Below are 18,593 nucleotides of genomic sequence, written 5' to 3' on the forward strand. Positions count from 1 at the left end.
AAACAAGAGAGAGCGAAAGAGAAGAAGAGAGGAGAGGGAGAGAGAGGAAAGAAGGAAGGAAGGAAGGAAGGAAGGAAGGAAAGAAGGGAAAGAAGGAAGGAAAGGGAAAGAAGGAAGGAAAGAAGGGAAAGAAGGAAGGAAAGGAATCATCTGCATTTCACAGTAGATGGATTCATTTTTAAAAAGATTATTATTTTAAATTCAAAATACAGGGAAAAAGTAAAGAAAGAAAAAGATTAATGAAAATTCCAATTTAGCTTGTTTATATCAAACAGCATTGTCTTCTTTATTGTCCTTGAATGTAGGGGTTGGAGCCAATCAAACTTTCAACAAATGGAATTCTGTATCTTTTAGCTCAACCAATAAAATTGAATTAATTATGAACATATAAGTCTAAAAGTTGCTTATTACTTTCTCCAAAAATAGGTTAACATCAACACTTTGCATTCAATGACAAGAACATAAAACTGTTTTTAATAGTTGAACCATTACCAAAAAGAAAAAGATTATCATTTGCTTTTTGTTCTAAAAACTGTTTACTTAAAATTATTTAAAAAGTACTAGTATAAAAATAACATAAAAGAGGTCAGCAAAGAAAATATTTATAATAGTTAACATAAAATTTGAAATCAGTAGGAAAATGCAAACTACTCAGTACTAGTATGTCTCTACAGAGATATGGCATACCTCATAATGGCTTTCTTCATTCTCCTGAATGTAGAAACCCGCAGAGCTGGGACATTTCTGAGGAGTGACAGGAATATTGTCACTTTTGCTGTGTGAGTTACACTGAAAGAGATTACCAAATAATTGTGACAAACTACTCCACATTAGAGTGTCTATTGAGAGACATGGCTGTTTGCTAAGAGTCTAATTAAGGACTACCATTTGAACCAAGGGTCCTACCCTCACAGGTACATGCATTAATGTTGAGCCTTTACAAAAAGATAAAAAATATTCCCAAGATAAACATATTGTCAAATTGTTTTAACTAAAACTAAAGAAATCTAAGATGTAGTTATTTCATTTTTACTCTTTTCAAGCAATATTTATTATGCTTATGACTTTAGTAGCTAACACATATTTAGTAGCTAAACTTAATGCATTATTATTTATGTGTGACATTATTCAAATGCTTTACATATATATAATACAGATGACCTGTGACATAGACATTATTATTATGCCCAGATGAGAAAAAGGAGGCAGAGTAAAATATTTTTCCCAAGGTTGGGCTGCTACCCAGCTTTCCAGGACCATGTCCCGTACCTTATTTAGTATATTCATGGCCTTTATAAATGATACATTTGAAATAGTTAAAACTAAAAGTTTAAAGTCTTAAAATATTACTTTACCTTTTCTCTGAATGAAATATCAAGTATTTTTAAAAATAGGTTAAAATAATTCACTTGGAAATAGAAATGAATTGTAATATATTAAATTATGGCTTGGCCTTTCTCTGTTAAAAATGTTAAAATGTCTCTTTTCCATATTCCTCACAAGAGTTTTTTTTTTTTTTTTTTTTTAATGTGAAAATAAGGTATTATTGACTTCCTGTTATCTCTGGTTCCTTCTTCCTTAAATCTCGTGTTAGAGTCAAGGAAAGGAATGTTTATAAGTATTGCCGTTTGGCCATTTACTAAACATAATATTGGGATTTCTAAGATTTCTACTTTAATAAAGCATATTATAGTGCCTCCACAAAGGGTTTATCATTGGCATATAACCTTTCCTCTCCCATGAGACTACAGCATGTGCACAGAGTTTTATGACAAAAGGAAGGAAGATAATATATATTTTTCAAACTAGTTTCAAACTAGTAACCCACATTTTTGACTTACTAATGAAATTTTATTTTGCCCATCCCACAGAACAATCTTTTAGAAAATTACTATCAAAGATATCTTAAAAAGCAAATGAGTTTTTGAGTTTAGTATGAAGTTAAGTATATTCTCAAGACCACTATTTTATATAATTAAATATATTTCAAAACACTCATAAACACACACATACATATTACTTTAAAGTAACTTTAAACTCAGAAAAGGGGCAAAAATACAAAAAAAGAATTCCAGGATATGCTTCATTACATTTTGAAGATATTATCTCTTTTAATTTTTGTTTGTTTAAGACAGATAGCAATATAGAAGACTAGGAAGACATGACTTTCAAACCTGTATTAGAAACCTTTGGCATAAAAAAAATATTTTACGCCTGTTCTCTCTACAAAGAGTATCAATCATCCCTGTTCAAAATGTAACCTTCCCTAGGAACCCTTCATGGGTAACTAAACAAATGGCTATTGCCATTTTGACCTCTGCTTGCTACCTAAGCAACTTTTAGTTTGTAAAATGGTGCTCTGCCAGTATTAATTCTTGAAATATGCCTAAGTTTGTCTGGACAACTTCACTGTTAATTATGAAGGCCTAACTCTGATATCTCTCCACAGCAGCCTCCTTAGGTTTTTAAAAGAAAAAAAAAAAAGACGGAAAAGAAAATAAAAGTTCAGACCTTAAAACAGTTATTTCCATCCCTGATGTTCCTAGACATTTTAATCACTCAATTCCTGTCTCTGGCCTCTCCTCATATCTATTCATACTGATTAATCTTTAAAAAACATCTCATGTATTATGCAGTCTTTCTCCCTAGAAACATTTCCTCAAATCCTGTGGCCTAGCAGCCACTCTCACCCTAGTTGTATTAGAATCACCTGGGGAGTTTTAAAAAACGTTCGTGACTGAGCCCCACCTCACATTGAATAAATTATAGCTCATATAAAGATATTTTTTAATTATTCAGGTAATTCTAATGTGCAGCCAGAGTTTAGAATCCCTGGGTTTCTTTGTCTAGCCCTCAGGACATTATAGTGCATTTTGGCCTCATTTTCCTTTCCATCTGCTCACTTGCTCTATACCATTTGTTCTTGCTTGTCCTTATTTAACCTGTCATAGAATAGATGATTATTTTTTCATGGCTATATCATAATGCCTCTGAACCTAAGAAAAAACAGCTATGTTTATATAATACTTTATACCTATAAATACAATATTTTATGTATTATCCACAAGAAAACTTTGCAGAGATTTAGAAAATATACTTTCTTTAACAGGTGGAGAAGACAGGTTCAGATGTATTCGATGTTCTTTGTGCAAGAATTTGCTCAATAAAAGTAATCCTAGGTGACAGGACTCATGCTATTACTACTCTTCCATATCTCCCTTAAGGGTCCATTTATTTCCTCATCCATTCACATATTTCACTGTTTGTTCTTTTTTTTTTTTTTTTTTTGATCATCGGTCATTTGCTGAAGTGCATGCAATGTCCAAATATTATTGGTTCATCCAGATATGGCATTTAATATCTGCAATAATCTCACTCTAGCAGTGAAATCAAACTTAGAAACAACCACTATGATATGTAAAAATGTCATGTGAAAACATATGCACAGGTTACTAAGGGACAGAAAAGAGAGACTGACTTGACTCCTGGGTTTGATGCATGAGCAGAGTTTTGAAAGATTGGCCAGTACAGGAATCACATTAGCATAACTTCATGACAGAAGGAAGAGCATACATACGCAAAGGCTAGAAGACATGAATTCTCATGACTTGGCCTGTGAGCTGTGAGTAGTTTGACAGTGCTTTAACCATGAAATATATGAGGATTAATTTGAGGAAAGGGACAGAAGTTATTAGTGCATTAAATTTCACAGTAGATCCAATGATGATAAGTTATAGGATTGGACTTAATACAAGTAACAACTACCAAAGGATGGGATAGGTGCTTTATAAACAATGGCAGTACCGAGGGTGAGCTTTAATATCATTCTTTTTTCCCTAACTTACCTTAGGAAATACAATATGTACATTTGCAATATGCTTGTGGAACTTAGGCAAGTCCCTTCATCCCAACAAGATTTTACCTATAAGGCTCTCCTGTGGCTAATTCTGGAGCAGCCTCTGTTTACAAAACAGTAGATGGCATCAAAGAAAAAGTTTAACCCATTCTTACTGCCTCACTTTTTAAAATTTTTGAATGTTGTGATGTAAATAGCCTCTGGTGATTATAAATCTATGAATCAGAGCAAAAGAAGGAAAAGAAAAAAATAACAGTATAAGCAATATTTTGAGCTCAAACATTACAAAAGAGCTAAAACTTTAAGAAAACAAGTCTTTAAACATAAAGAATTTAATCATGAATCCTTCCTAACAATAAATGTCTCAAGATATGACCCACAAAAAAAATTTTTCTGTTTGCCAGATTTGATATCAATATATGGTGAATTACAATTAAGATGGATTTGCTTAATTGGATTTAATACTGCAGAAAACATGTAAATCAAACTTGAGAGGTCCAGAGTTCAATAATAACAATCATGTTAAGTGGAAATCACTCTAAATACATTTATTTTATACTTTAAAATCAATTTGAAGTTTTCCATTACCTACAATTAATAGTTTCTATTTTAGTATGTGGATAAATTTTTCCTTCACAAAACATTATAGTTCCTGAGAAACTATTATTAAAAAACTACCTATAGAAATAACTACTTAAACTTGCCCCATAATCAGGAATATTAGCTTCGTTTTTGACACAAAATCTTAAGAAAGCATTTCATAGCCATGATATCAAAAGAAAAATATCAACAGTAGCAAAAACAACAAAAGTTTTATGAAAAATTACATAATGATAAGACATAGCTGTTTTCTTTGCTAAAAAGGGGGTATAGTTCTTTACATTTTCCACCTAACTCTATAGTAGTAGCAATATACCCTGTTATTCTCTTACTCCTCCTACTTTACAAAATCAAGGTTGTTTGCTAAAAATGAATGGTGTTGTTATATATTTTGTGCAAACATTATAGAGGCAGTGGCCTTGTATTGTTGTGATATAGGTTTCATTAAATAACAATTCTATTTGTTAAAAACTCCTACTGAATATGTTTTTCCTACGCATTTTAAAAAAAAAAACTAAGAATTCTTTCTATGAAGAATTGTGAAATATTCTTAAAACTTTTGATATAAAAGCCCTAAAGGCTAATAAGAAATTCACAATTACAGAAAATAAACTACTTAAAGAATGGTCTGTACTTGGTGTATGGAACTTCTCTCCATACATTCCCTTGGAGAGCCCACATTTACCAAGTTTTCACCACTTCCATGCCCCCTGAAACTGATCTATCAAGATCATCAATGATTTCCACATTAGTAACTAAAAGGGCAATTCTCAGGCCTCATCTCTCTTGACACAACTGATAACCGATATATATTTATATCACTAGCCTTCCAGGACAATACATACTCATGGTGTTCTTCTAACCTTCCATGCTCTCTTTCTGGAATTATTTAACTATTCATGTTGTTAAAATTGAAAAGCCTAGAGAAGATGAGGCCTGAGTACTTTCTCAGAAAGCATGTTCCCTGATGTTTCCTACTCTAAAATACTTTCTCACTCAGACACATGAACAATTAATTTCCTAATATAAGACAAGAGTAGACTCTTAGAACGATTCTAAATATGCTTACCCTAAAGCACACATTTTGTGAGTATTTCTGGAAAGTGTTAACATTTATATTTTAGGGGTCCATAGAGTAGGTTCTTATCATTTCTGAAAATTTGTTCCAACCTTTAATGTCCTGAAACTTACTCTGTCTGTAATCAAGAAGCCTCAGGTCTGTATCTATAGTCTTCTCTCTATTGCCTTTTATGTACCCTTCTCCACTGGTTCATTTTTCTGTCATTAAAAATGCTTGCAAAACAAAGCAAAAACACTCATCAAACTGTGATGAACACATCAGTATTCAGCTTGAGTAATATATATTTTGACTTAAAAGGAAAATGCAGTATATATTTTAAAACCAAGTATCATATAAATACCTAAACAAATCACAGAAATATCAATGGCTAGAATATATATCAATTTCAAGGTAGAGATTACTTACATAGAATGAGAAGAAAAGTGAATGGTAAAATAATTTAAAAGGAACAATAACTATACCTGTAGTATGCAGGGAATATGTTTTTTTTTTTTAATTATTTGTTTTTTCTCTTTAAAAAGAGTATTTTTCTTAAAAATTAGAGACATAAATATTAAAAAATATTAACATATGTTAACTCTGGGTTCAAATATCTTAAAACAAATAAGCACATAGAAAAATAATCAGCATAACTTTGTTAAAAATCTGCTTCATCTACCTCAACAAAACTGTTGATAATAGTTATGAAAGGGCTTTAAACCATAAAATCTTAAAAATGTGCATCTTCAGAAATAAAAGTACCACATAGATGTCAGTTTCCTTTTGATTTGGCTTGAGGTCAATCCTCCTCTTTCAAAAAAAAAAATGTTTTTCTAAAGCCAGGTAAAGAACTTGCTCATTTTTCCTTCTATAGTAATACAGCTCAAAGGTCTTTCTACTTCCTTTATATATATTCTGCTTTCTTTCACTTCATGAGGGAAAAAGATCCTTCTGTTGACAATTTATCTCCAGCATATAATGCATTTCATGCAGCATTACTAGTTATTTTATATTTTAAGTAAAAATTTTAAATGAAATGAAAAAATAAATAAATGTAAGACTTTTACAATAACTTATATCCACCTAGATTGTCTTTGTTTGTAACTCTCTGGGTGAAAATTTCTCTGTACCTGTTTTCTTTTTTGATGTTTTGTCCCCAACAAATTCATTGTAAAATTAGCATTCCCAAGACTTACATTGCATCACAAATGCTATCACAAAAGTCAAGTGCATTAATACCATAGATTGAGAGTATCTGTAGTAGAAATATTAAACAAAGCAGTGGCTTTGCTCATCATGCTTAGTTTCTCCTTAGCAACTCATGGCAGGAAGCAACTTACTCATGGTAATACGTCACTTAAGTGGATAAATTTTCATTTACGAACTGCACATATGAAGAAAATTTACTCCTGTTCAACTTCAGGGACAGGCAACATTTTCCTAGCCAGCTGACTTTGCCAAGTCGACTCTTTTGTTTCTTCCAGGACAGCAAGATTCCTTGGTATGTAAGTTGACTAGGATATGCTTCAAAATTCCCTGAACTGACCACTAACCCATCTCACTTAGTGTAAAATCTCCTCTACCCTTTTCACAATCCCCATTCCAGATCTCCTTTCGGTCTAGGAACCTTTCTTCCTTCTTCAAGTCCCAAACATACCTCCTTTTCTCTTCCTCAATAGCACCTTCTTTCTTCTCTGCCCCAACAAGCTTTTCCATTTTTATTTCAGTTTTGCAGAGAAACTAGACAGATGGAAGTAGTCATTATTGCTCAATGAACAGAGAGAAGCTGACCATGCCACATGGGATTTATGAGAAAACAAAAGCTTATATAGTCTTTTGGCGCAGTCCATTAAATAGGCCAGTTGGCTTTTCTCAATTATAGTTCCCTGTGATCAAGTGATATTAACGGATAAAAAGATGTATTTCTTACTGTGCACTTTTAGTCATAGGTCACTTTTAAAGCATCAGTATAACATTTACCTCAATTTACTATGTTATGACACACTAAATGGAAACCATTTGTTCCAAAACAAGTTAAGATATGCAGAATATTTTATAATCAGGGGAAAAATCTTAACACATTAAGTAAAAAAAGAGGATTGGAAAAATATCTGAGAACATGAAATTAATATCTGAGGAAATTTAGTAAGTGGTTCAAGCTAAAGTACCAGATGAAACATTTTATTTATTTTTTCTTTGTTTAGGTATTCCTCTTGCATATTCTATTCCAAAATTTATGGTCTCTATTATAGGCTGGCTGACATTTTTCAAACAATTGTAACAATTCAATAAAATGTATAGGTGCCAAATACCATAACCAAGAAATAGCTTTCTCTCAATGTGTTATTGCTTAAGTGATATTTGAGAGCAATCTATTGCTATAAATATCTCTGGTTACCATAAAGTTTTAGCAATTTTGTATATTGTTCATTTCCAGAGAATGCTTGCTCAGTTGATTTTCCTTCTATGCAATGACTTTCAATGTTTTTCTTTAGGGACTATTCCTAAATGCATAAACAGAGATAGAGAGAGATAGAGATATATTTGAAACATGATCATTCAGTTTTTAAGAGGGCTTACATTAGGCTGATATGGTCTCCTTTTCTCAACACAATATTTAATGAGAGTGAGAAGAAAGAAAAAACATAATTTTGTAATCTTGTAGGATTTTTGGTAATTAAGTTAAGAATATTGCGATAGCACCCTATATCAAGTTTTTCAGCAGGTTTCCTCTAAACGTGCAGTAACAGACCAGACAGCTGTGAATTGAACATTGAGTGTGCCAAAGAGCCCTCTAGGCAGAGGTCCTGGGGTGCGGGGTGCATAAGGGTGAACACGATTTTGCTAAATAAATAATACACGTATAAGCGCATATATTTTCCCACATTGAGCTATAAATTCTTTCATAAGCAATTACTACTAAGCTCTCTAACTTAATACAGGTAAACTGGTTACAATTTTAGGTCATTATTCACCAAGGAATTCCTTGAGCCATGCAAAACTACCTTTATGAGGATCACAAATCGTAGCTGCTCTGCGCACATTATAATATTTTCTTTAAATGGTTCATGGATGTTTTATTTGTTTTATGCACCTCTTTTGACCCAGCTGCTATGGGCATGCATAGAAATAAAATCCCTCAGAAAGTATACTTCAAACTCTAATGTTCTATACTTTACAATTTCTCCACTGTTCCCTTCCTTGTATTATTATTTTACTGTAAAGCCATTTCACAAGACCAATAATACATTGAAAGGTTTTAAATTACAAAAGGATTACATGTTATATTGCTTGGGCAAAGCTCTATTAATGCCAGTAGGCACTGCACATTGCAACTTAATTCTGCATTTTAAATAAATGGATGTAGGCAATACAGGCCTTTGAAACTTTGCAGATGCTTAAGGAGAGGTACTAACTTCTGTCCAAGCATATTCCAAGGAATACAATATGAGACATTTTTAGTACAGTTAATCAGGATTATGCATGCTGTTTTAATTCAAGACAATTGTTTTGCAGTTCATTTAAGTTTATTTTATTTTTTGTTCTCATAAATTCCCTGAGACTTTCATATATTTTTTTATTTAATTGTCTTTAAACTTTGAAGAGAAACGAAAACAATATTTTTCTCAACACACAAAAAACAAATTGTCTAAAAATATTTAAAATTCGAACTTCAAGGGAGAAAGAGGTCCTGTTTTAGATATGTTCACTTAGATTTTGAAGATAAAGTCTTTTGTTACATTTCCAGGTTAAATTGAAAGACTTCAGTGAAGAAAAATGATGTTTTATTTTCACTCCAGATAATGAATGCTTAAGAAGTCAATGCATCTTTTGAGTTGGTTAAAATTTCCAAGGAGTTCTGAAACAGTACCAAATATATAGTGTTAACACTACCTTATTAGAGAACAACATATTGGCTTATAATATGTTCCATTAACTGGCATTAAAATGCAAAGAAATGCATGAGGCTGAAGATATAAGTGAGTGCAAGTATACAGTGATGGGCTCTTCACAAGGTAAATATTCTTTTTTTATGGAGAGGTGGCCATTTATGAATTGCATTTACATGTATGTGCACACATGCAAACATATAAGCATCATGCTTGTAAATATGTTTCATGTGGTGATTCATATGTTTTTCATATAAATGACTGCATATATTTGTATATGAAAAAGTATTTCTTTATTATGAAGAATTGCTTTTATTAATAATATATCAAAAAGTATACTTTTCTAAAATATTTCACCCTTAACTATATAAATTCTATTACATATATATTTATTTATAATTTTAAATGTTCTAAAAACAAACCACATGTTATACTATATTAATAGCATATATATGTATGTGTGTGTTTGTATATGTACATATAAAATGTCTAACACAAATGCACCCTGAAGTTTAACGTGAAGTACTTCTGTAAAAACAATCTTACCTAAAATTATAATTATATTTTAAAATTTCTGTGGTAAAAAAGGAAAGAAAAAATCTGAACTGAATATAATTTTTCATTGCAAGATTATGTTCTTATATCATGAAAAAAAATGCTTTCCAAAAATAAACTTTTAACATATTAGTCTTGCTAGTCTTTAACTACAGTCTGCAAGTCAACCTCCAGTCAAAGAAATCAGGTCACAAATTCAGAGATTGAAATCTAGAGCATTTCAAAGTGAATTCAAAATTCAAGGCTGTGCCAGTTATTTCAATACTGTCTTTTCAAAGCAAATTCTTAAACAGTTCAGTGGATTATTATACTTCTCTTACTGGAAAGTTTTCTAAAACAGATCCTGAAACTTAAATCTATTAATAGCATACACAGAGAGAAAGAGAGAGAGCATGCTTTGTTTTTTTACAGTACATTAATAACAAACAAACAAAAAGTATCCCTTGAATACATAATTTTAAGAATGCGTTTTTATAAGGTATTTCATATTTTTAATTTAAATTGATTTACTCAAATTGTAATGTATCTAAATTTGAATAAAAATTTATAACTTTTTAATTAATGATTTGGAATAAAAAAGAATGTTTCAGAATACACTAGAATGTGTCAAATAACACTTCAGAGACCTGGACTTGAACCTCAGCTCTACCACCAACTGATCTTGTTATTTTATATCTCTATGTCTTTGTCTGTGAAACAGGAAGTTGAGATTCCACCTCCCTGTCAAAATGCAGTCTACCTGTGAGATATAGCTATGTCACCCTAAAAATTAAGGTAATGTTGTTTTTTGCCCCAAATATCAATCTCTAATTTTAGACCTTCGTAAGATGGTGACATAATTTAGTTGATAAAGAGACTTCAGGAAAGCCAAACTTCACTACTGACTGTTCTAACCATGTGCTCTTGCTGATAGCCTTGAATATGTTACTCTATTAAAACCAACATCTCATTTTAACTCTCATATACATAATTTTCTTCATAAAGAGAAAAACGCTATCAAAAGTTTGATATTTATTGACTCTACTTCCACTTTCTCTTCAGAAAAAGAATTAGTGCATTGAGTACCTTCTGAAACAGATTATTTAGGCCCAAATTAAACTAATCACAGCCATGTTGGATGGCAACCATTCAGCAAGTCCAGAATCCACTTAGCTGTGAATGTTTAAAAGGCTGGAGCGTTTTTTTAAATTTATTTTAAAAATTAAAGTTCTGTGTCTTTCAGGAAACAAAACCAAGTCATTTGAGAAATGTGCTTGCTTTTAAGGTCTGAAAAATGGTTATTCTCATAGGTTTGGAGTGAGATTACCAGAAGGAATGTACATTAACATACAGCAAACAATTGTAGATGAAGTCACTGCTAATAGAGTTATCTTTTGAACGACTTGCTTTGTCCCCAAGCTCCTAGCTAATATAACTTTGGCAAAACCACTTTACTATTTATCTTCTAATCCTGAGGTCATAGAACTGTAACACTTAGATAGCTCTCTAAAACACTCACACTTCTCTGATTTATCCTTATTAAGTTGCTCCCCTGGTGAAGATTAACCAGAAATAGATTTTAGGAACATATACAAAAATCTATTTTGAAAAGGTATATTAATAAACATGAAGTATATCTGAGAAATCTTTCTTTACCAAGGAAGAAAATGATAAAACATATGATTTAGTATTCTCTTCAAGAAGCATATTAAATGTTATATCGTCTATGAAGATTCTCACAAATAAATATATTCACTCATTCAACAAACATTTCTTAATAACCTCCTATGGGTTAAATACTTAGTAATGATAATGATTTCATTAAAAGTATAAAAATAAGAGATAATCCTTGTCCTGAAAAAGTTGACAGTGTATTAATTATGGTCATTTTGATAAATTCTGCATATCTCCCAAATTTATTCAGCAACATATGTAAATATTTCAAAATAGAGGCAAAAAAAACATACAATCTAATGAGTAAAATAGATGGTGGTATTTATACATTTTTTTCATGCACAGTGTTCCTCTGAAGAATACAGAATGATAGTTCCTTGTCAGATAATGACATATTTTTGTCCTATAATGATATCAAAATAAATATATTTATCCAATTAAATAAGGATTAATATTTAAGTCCATGATAGTTTTATAAAGTAGAGATGGTGGGCAATATTTAAAAATAATTAACAATATCTAAAGAGCATTTTACAAAACATTTCTTTTCATATTAATAATATTGATAATAGAAATCCACTTCCAAATCAAGATAATATACTATTTAAAGAAAGTAATTTTAGAAAAAGAGAAATATTTATATATTCTAATTATTGTCTCTTAACTTAAAATTCAATACTATTAAGGCATGGCTCTTTGCGATCTTATATTAGCATTCTATTACAATTTAAGTTATTTTTATGAAATATTTTTTAAATTCAACATTAGAAAATAAGGATCTGACGAAATGAGTAGAATTTTTTACTCCCCTTCAATGAAGGAAAAAAAAAATTCTACTAGACGATTTTTATGAGATTTTTTCTTACTATTTTGATTACCAGGATTCCTAAATAAACAGAGAATGAGACCATCGACACTAATTTGTGTTTGTTTTTGTATATCACTAGAGAAAGATGTTGAAATTAATCCTATAATCCACAATGTTCTGTAATAATCTGTACAGTAACAGGGCACTTTAAAAAGCAGAGTATAACTCTTCTCTAGCTTCTAAGGGGTAGGAGCCTGAATAGGAGGGTGTGTGTGTGTGTGTGTATTTGTGTGTGTAGAAGCAGAAACAACCAGATAAGATAGCTGACTACTTTTGAAACATCACATAAAAAACAAACAAACAAACAAACAGGAAATCAGAGTAAATATGATTTATACTCTTGACACTGAACTCAGTAGCGCTGTATCCTTTTTGCCTTCCTTTCAGTCTTTGCTCTTTTTAAATTCTATTAAGTTCTCATTTTCATTCTCCTCTGTGGCACTGAAAAGTCTTTTAAAAGCTTGGAATCTGGGCTTGAAATTTATGTCCACCGGTAAGAATCTGTAGCAATTCCCTTCCCTCTGGGTGGCTTCAACATTTAATAGACTCATTGAATATTAGAGTTGAAAGAAACATGGGAGGTTCTTTCCTTAACCTCTGTTATCAATGAGGATATGTCACAGAGACTGACCAATGAATGACGAACTTCATTTAGGTGACATAGGGTAGAAATTATTTGAATTCCTTTTAATGTAATTGAAACAAAAAGAAATTCAGCCATATTTTCAATTCCATATTTTAAATTATGGGCTTGCAGACCTTGAAGTGACCTTTGTATTTGGCTCATTAATATTCTCACAAATTACTCTGTAAGAGAATAACAAAGACCCATCAATAGAATTGATTTAGAGCCTCTAGTTCATTCAATTCAGATGCCCATTCAATTTAATAGGAAAATATATATATACTTTCCCTGGAAGGGACTTATAACTACATCTGAAGAAACAATCTGCTTAACTCAATATTTAAATTAATTCATGAAAAAACACCTTGCTCAGTTTAACTGGAAATATCTCATGCTCAGAATTTGGGAGGTTAAAAAAGGCCAATCAGATATTCTGAAACATCTGCAAAAAAGGAAGGTCTAATGAGTTTGAAACCAAATACCATGTTAAATATGTGTTTGAATGTGGTCAAAAGTGTAGGTCTAAGTATAACGACTGTATATGTAATTTATCCATATAGCTAACAACCATTGTATTAATGGTTGATTGTAAGACTTGACTGAACTTTAGTAACTTGTACTTCGTGGTTTTAGCTAATTGACACTGTATGTATCTTCTCAAAATACAGAACATTCATCCCCATATTATTCCCTAGTGAGCTCTCTAAAGCTTGAAGAAGTATAGAATTTGTCTACAGTCTCATTAAAATAAATAGCTAAACACAATGAGGGAAGTGTGTCTCAGGAAGGAAAACCCATACATACACCTAGGCACACTCAGTAAATATTTACATATTTTTAAACAAGCTATACAAAGTACACATGAAAGAACAGAATCTTATTTTCTGCTGCTCACTAAGCTGAAACTACTTGCAAATAAGTTTTCTTTGAAAAATTAAGTCACAAACTACTTTCATTTACTTCAACTGCCTACTTCATATATTGAGCATCAACTAATAAAACATATGCTTCCTCGCTGAAAATTTTATGCACTCATTTGATAGTTTATGTTGATGTCAAGTTAGACAAGGCAATCTTTGTTCAATTTATTCTTCATAAATAAACAAGAGTACACTTTAAAATAAACTCTCATGAAACTAGGCCTTTGGGAACATTTTGCATATAAAAGTTGGGTACCCTTGCCTTACGTATATTTCACTACCAAATAATATTAAGGACCAAAATTGTCCTTTTACTATTTCTCATCTTTCAACAGCTTGAGTCAAATGCATCGCTGTATTCTAGAAATACTTTTTTTTATCTTAAATCCTTTTTGAAACATAGCCACTAATGAGTTACTTGATTATCATAATCAGAAACACTAATCACTACAGTCTTGATGAAAATTCAGACATCATCTCAAGAGGGTTCTGGTCGAATAAATGTGTTGACATGTTATTTGTTTTTATGATAGTCATTCATTGTGATTCAGTGTAAAATAAGTTTATGTAAAAGAGTGACAAGTGCGTGGTGCGAATGCCCAATACAAACAGAAAGTATGTAAGATAGGATCTACCAAAGATGCTTTCTAATTCCGTTACTAGGTAAAACAAATACATAAATATCCCCTTACTAAAATGCCTCCAGAGTAATAATTTTCTTTATACGAACAACTCTGCAAATTTAAAGTGTCTTGTTTTCACTTTAACATTATGTAAATGACAACTACCCAGGCACATTAGGCACATGGTGTGCCTCAGCCACCCAGACAAGCAGAATCTAAGATGACCAGTGTCACGTTAAAACTGCTGTATATGACGATGTTCGAGCAAAGTTGAGTTCTTACCCCTCAATGCTTTTGTGGAAATTTAAGCTGAGGGGGAGGAAAGAAAGTCTCGGTTGAAATTGAAAGGTTGGAGTGTACAAGGACCTAGCAATAGCCACGTACAAAACAGCACAGAGAACGTAATGCATAAGTACCAAGTGGAAAGACAGACAGATGGACAGACAGACAGAGACAGAAAGTTAGGGACATAAAGATACACACAGAGAAACTGTCTTATTTATCATTCTCTGTTCTCCTTGAAATGGGACTCAAGTGTTCTTCATTTTCTCTCCTTGGATTCCAGAAAATCTCTACATTAATCTAGTTGATGTGAGTTTCAGTTTCTTATAGCCAAAAGTATCTTCATCATTAACTTTTATAATTGCATACATCATACTTTATTAAGACTACCTTCTTAAACTGTGTTTTAGACCACTTTATCACTCCTCTTTTGCAGAAAAGGGTAAGAGAAACAGACCTTCAAATTCAATTTTACTAAGGCAAAAAGAAGAGTGTCTTAATTTACCATTTTAACAGTTTTTATAATCACTAATAATAATGTTCAACAATTTCCCCTCTTAAAAAAGAAAACAGAGAAATAGAAAATGAGTATTCAAGTGTCAAATGGATGCTCTACTATGTCAGTATTATAATAAGAACACTAAATACTCCCAATATGCCAAATGCATTAATGTCTAAATGATATAACTTTGTCCCTTCTCCTAAAAAGATTTATGAGGATTGTTTTTGATTATGGGAAAATAAGTGCACCTCTAGTTAATCCCTCACTGGTATTTTCATCTTCTGTTTCCCACATGTTTTTCTCATGGTGCACTTTGGAAAGAGGATTTCCAAATTCTTTTCTTCTTAGTTATGCCTTGATTTCCTTCAAACTTAACAAAAAATTATTCTTGAAAAGCCATCACTTTTCTTTCCCTTTTGTTCCATAATTCTAATCTCTCTTCTCCTCAGCAATTCTCTGTATTTCAGTGTCCTCGAGTGTTCCTTTCCCAGTGGTAACATATTTTATATTTATGCCTCTGAAGTCTATGTTTTTGGTTAGCTTATCTTTTCATTAATTTTTTATTTCTTTGGGAAACTTTATGCAATTTCATACCTTTAATTATTTTCTCTATACCTATAGGGAATGGCACTGACATCTACTGTTTCAGAATCAACTGTTCTATGTATGCTTCATTTTGCGTTTTTAAATGTTTGCTTAATATTCCATCTGAGATTCCTTTATGCATCTTAAAACAACTTGCCCAATGCCCATGTCATTTTGTTAGGTAGCTAGTCAGACATGAGCAATAGGGGAGACAAAGGAATAGGGGCTCAGCCTAGAGACAGCCTAAAGAACACCTCAATAGTAGTAGAATTCTGGGTATGGACAAATACACTAGGCAAAGAGTTTTGTAGCAGCCAAGTGTCAATCAAAATGACCTCACTTGCTAATCACCTAGGAATGCCTTTGGAACCACCAATCACAGCCCAAATAGAAGGCAGACATTTCCACTTCTGGGCCCTCCTTTTGCCCCACTTTTTGCTCTTTTGGGATCCTCTTCTTTAAGCCCCCTCCTTTTTGAACTTTTGGGCTTTTTTGTTTGTAACCTTTTTGCTCATTACAGCGCTGGGACCATGTGCCTCCTTGGGCATACTTTGTCTTTCTCCATGTGCCTCCTTGGGGGCATTTGCTTGTCTTTCTAAAATATGCTTTTAATAAAACTATTAGATCTCAATGACCTGTGATTCTTCTCTGCTGTCATTTGAGGAAGAACCGAGGGAAAATGCTAACTACACTTCTGTGCAGTCACTCTCTCCTCTCCCTCTCCGCAACTGTTGGGGCGACCCCCAACACCCATCAACCCCGACAGTGACGATTTGGTTTATACTCTCCTGACTCTTTTCCTTTTGCATCCATAGCAAATATATTTCTAACATTCATTTCTCTGAATAAAGTGTTTTGTGTCTATTTTCCCCTTTGATGTTCCAGTGCTGTGAACAGTCTTTAACAGGTAGAAAATTCTTAAAACTGTTTTCAAATAACTGTATTCAGTGTCTTCCATTTCCACTTCAGCTTTGGACCTACGCAATTCATCGGTATTCACAGAACTCCATAGATTTGCTACAGCTAATTGGAAGTATTGAATATTTGGATTGTTTTGTTCAGAGAAGTTGCATGCAGGCATAATCTTCTGAGTGTTTCAGAGGAAAAAGCACTGTATTCACTGTAAAACCACAATCAAGTGGTTATGTCCCTATAGGGATAATAACCCCTCTCCTGCCTGTCAGCACACAGGTGGCTAAAAGACTTAAATGTGATAATTAGATGTGAAAGAATTTGAAAAGTATAAGGGACTATATAAAGTCAGATTCTTTTAATTAATACTAAAATTTTAAATTATGTATAACACATTTCTACTATTCCTCATTAAATTTCGAAAGAAGCATGATGTTCAATTTTTGTTTTATAACAGATTAAGGCAGCGTTTTTAACATTCTTTCACTTCTTAAACATATTCACAATAGACTAGTGGTTACCAGAGGCAGGGAGGAAGAAGATGGGGTAAAAGGGGTAAAATAGGTGGTGACAGAAAGAAATCTAACTATGGGAGGTGAACACACAATGCAAATATATATATGCCTTACTGTTAAAATGTACAGCTGAAACTTACTGGATTTCGTTAACCAAAGTCACCATAAAAATAAATAAATAAATAATTTTAAAAAAGAAAATCATTCAGAAAATAAAATAAAAAGAAAAATAAACATATTTATGTAACTGGTTATATGTCTGCCCCCTAGAATAACCTAAAGAACATGCCATCCATGACCCCTACAACACTGTTTCAGGAATAAGTTTGGCATGCTATTGTTCAGAAGGATACAGGCTTGATATCTAAACACCATTTGCATTTACTTATATATTCTTTGCCTTGTAAGATACTTGACTTAATGAACCCACATCTTTTAAGATGTGTACTTTTAACTTTTACTCAAGAATGATAGGAATAGTTTCCTCCTGTGTTTTCAAGCAAGGTATATAGAACAAGAATAAAAAAGATATCTCCAAATAGACTTGATTTCCAAGTAAATAGAGAAAAAATTAACTGTATTCTCATTGTCATGAATCCTTGGGATTCTTATCACAGTTTTCTGAAAATTCCTGAGCATTAATCTCCTTGAAAGTGAGACACTCAATTTACAGTGTATTTTGCATGTCCCTAAACAAGTCTTGAATGATGAATTTCACTGTCTAACTGAGGTGGTTTACCTCAGCACATAATTTCTTATATTAATAACCTTCCTCACAGGAGCTGAATGACCTTCTATAAATACAATCCCTTCATTCAATCAAAAAATTAAAGCCTGTAACCACCTCACAATTCATCATCGTTTTTTAGAGGCAATTGTTGAAGCAGAAACAAAACACAAATCCTCAATCCTCAACCCATGTAATATAAAATTATGCAGCCTTCTGCACTTATGTAACATGGATATATTGAAAATTACGTGGCATTTTGTGTTCCAGATCAGTTCTACTGAGTGAATTCCTGTTTCCAGTGAGCCATAATTTTCAGAAGAAAAATAACTCCTTTTCAATATCAAAGGCATCCTAAAACAATAACCTCCTGAATGTTTGTATGTTGTCTATCAGTCTTTAAAAATGCCTCTTTACAGG

General features: G+C 32.2%; 1 protein-coding gene across 1 annotated transcript in view; it reads right to left on the reverse strand.

Moving 5' to 3' along the window:
- Positions 1-18,593, reverse strand: part of PCDH9 (protocadherin 9) — an 809,303-nt gene that overhangs the window by 508,802 nt on the left and 281,908 nt on the right. Inside the window, 1 exon segment of the mRNA XM_015590877.2 lies at positions 688-789. Within this exon segment, the coding sequence (XP_015446363.1) occupies positions 688-789 (102 nt within the window).

This window comes from Pteropus alecto, unplaced genomic scaffold (genome assembly GCF_000325575.1).
Source record: "Pteropus alecto unplaced genomic scaffold, ASM32557v1 scaffold72, whole genome shotgun sequence".
NCBI lineage: Eukaryota > Metazoa > Chordata > Mammalia > Chiroptera > Pteropodidae > Pteropus > Pteropus alecto.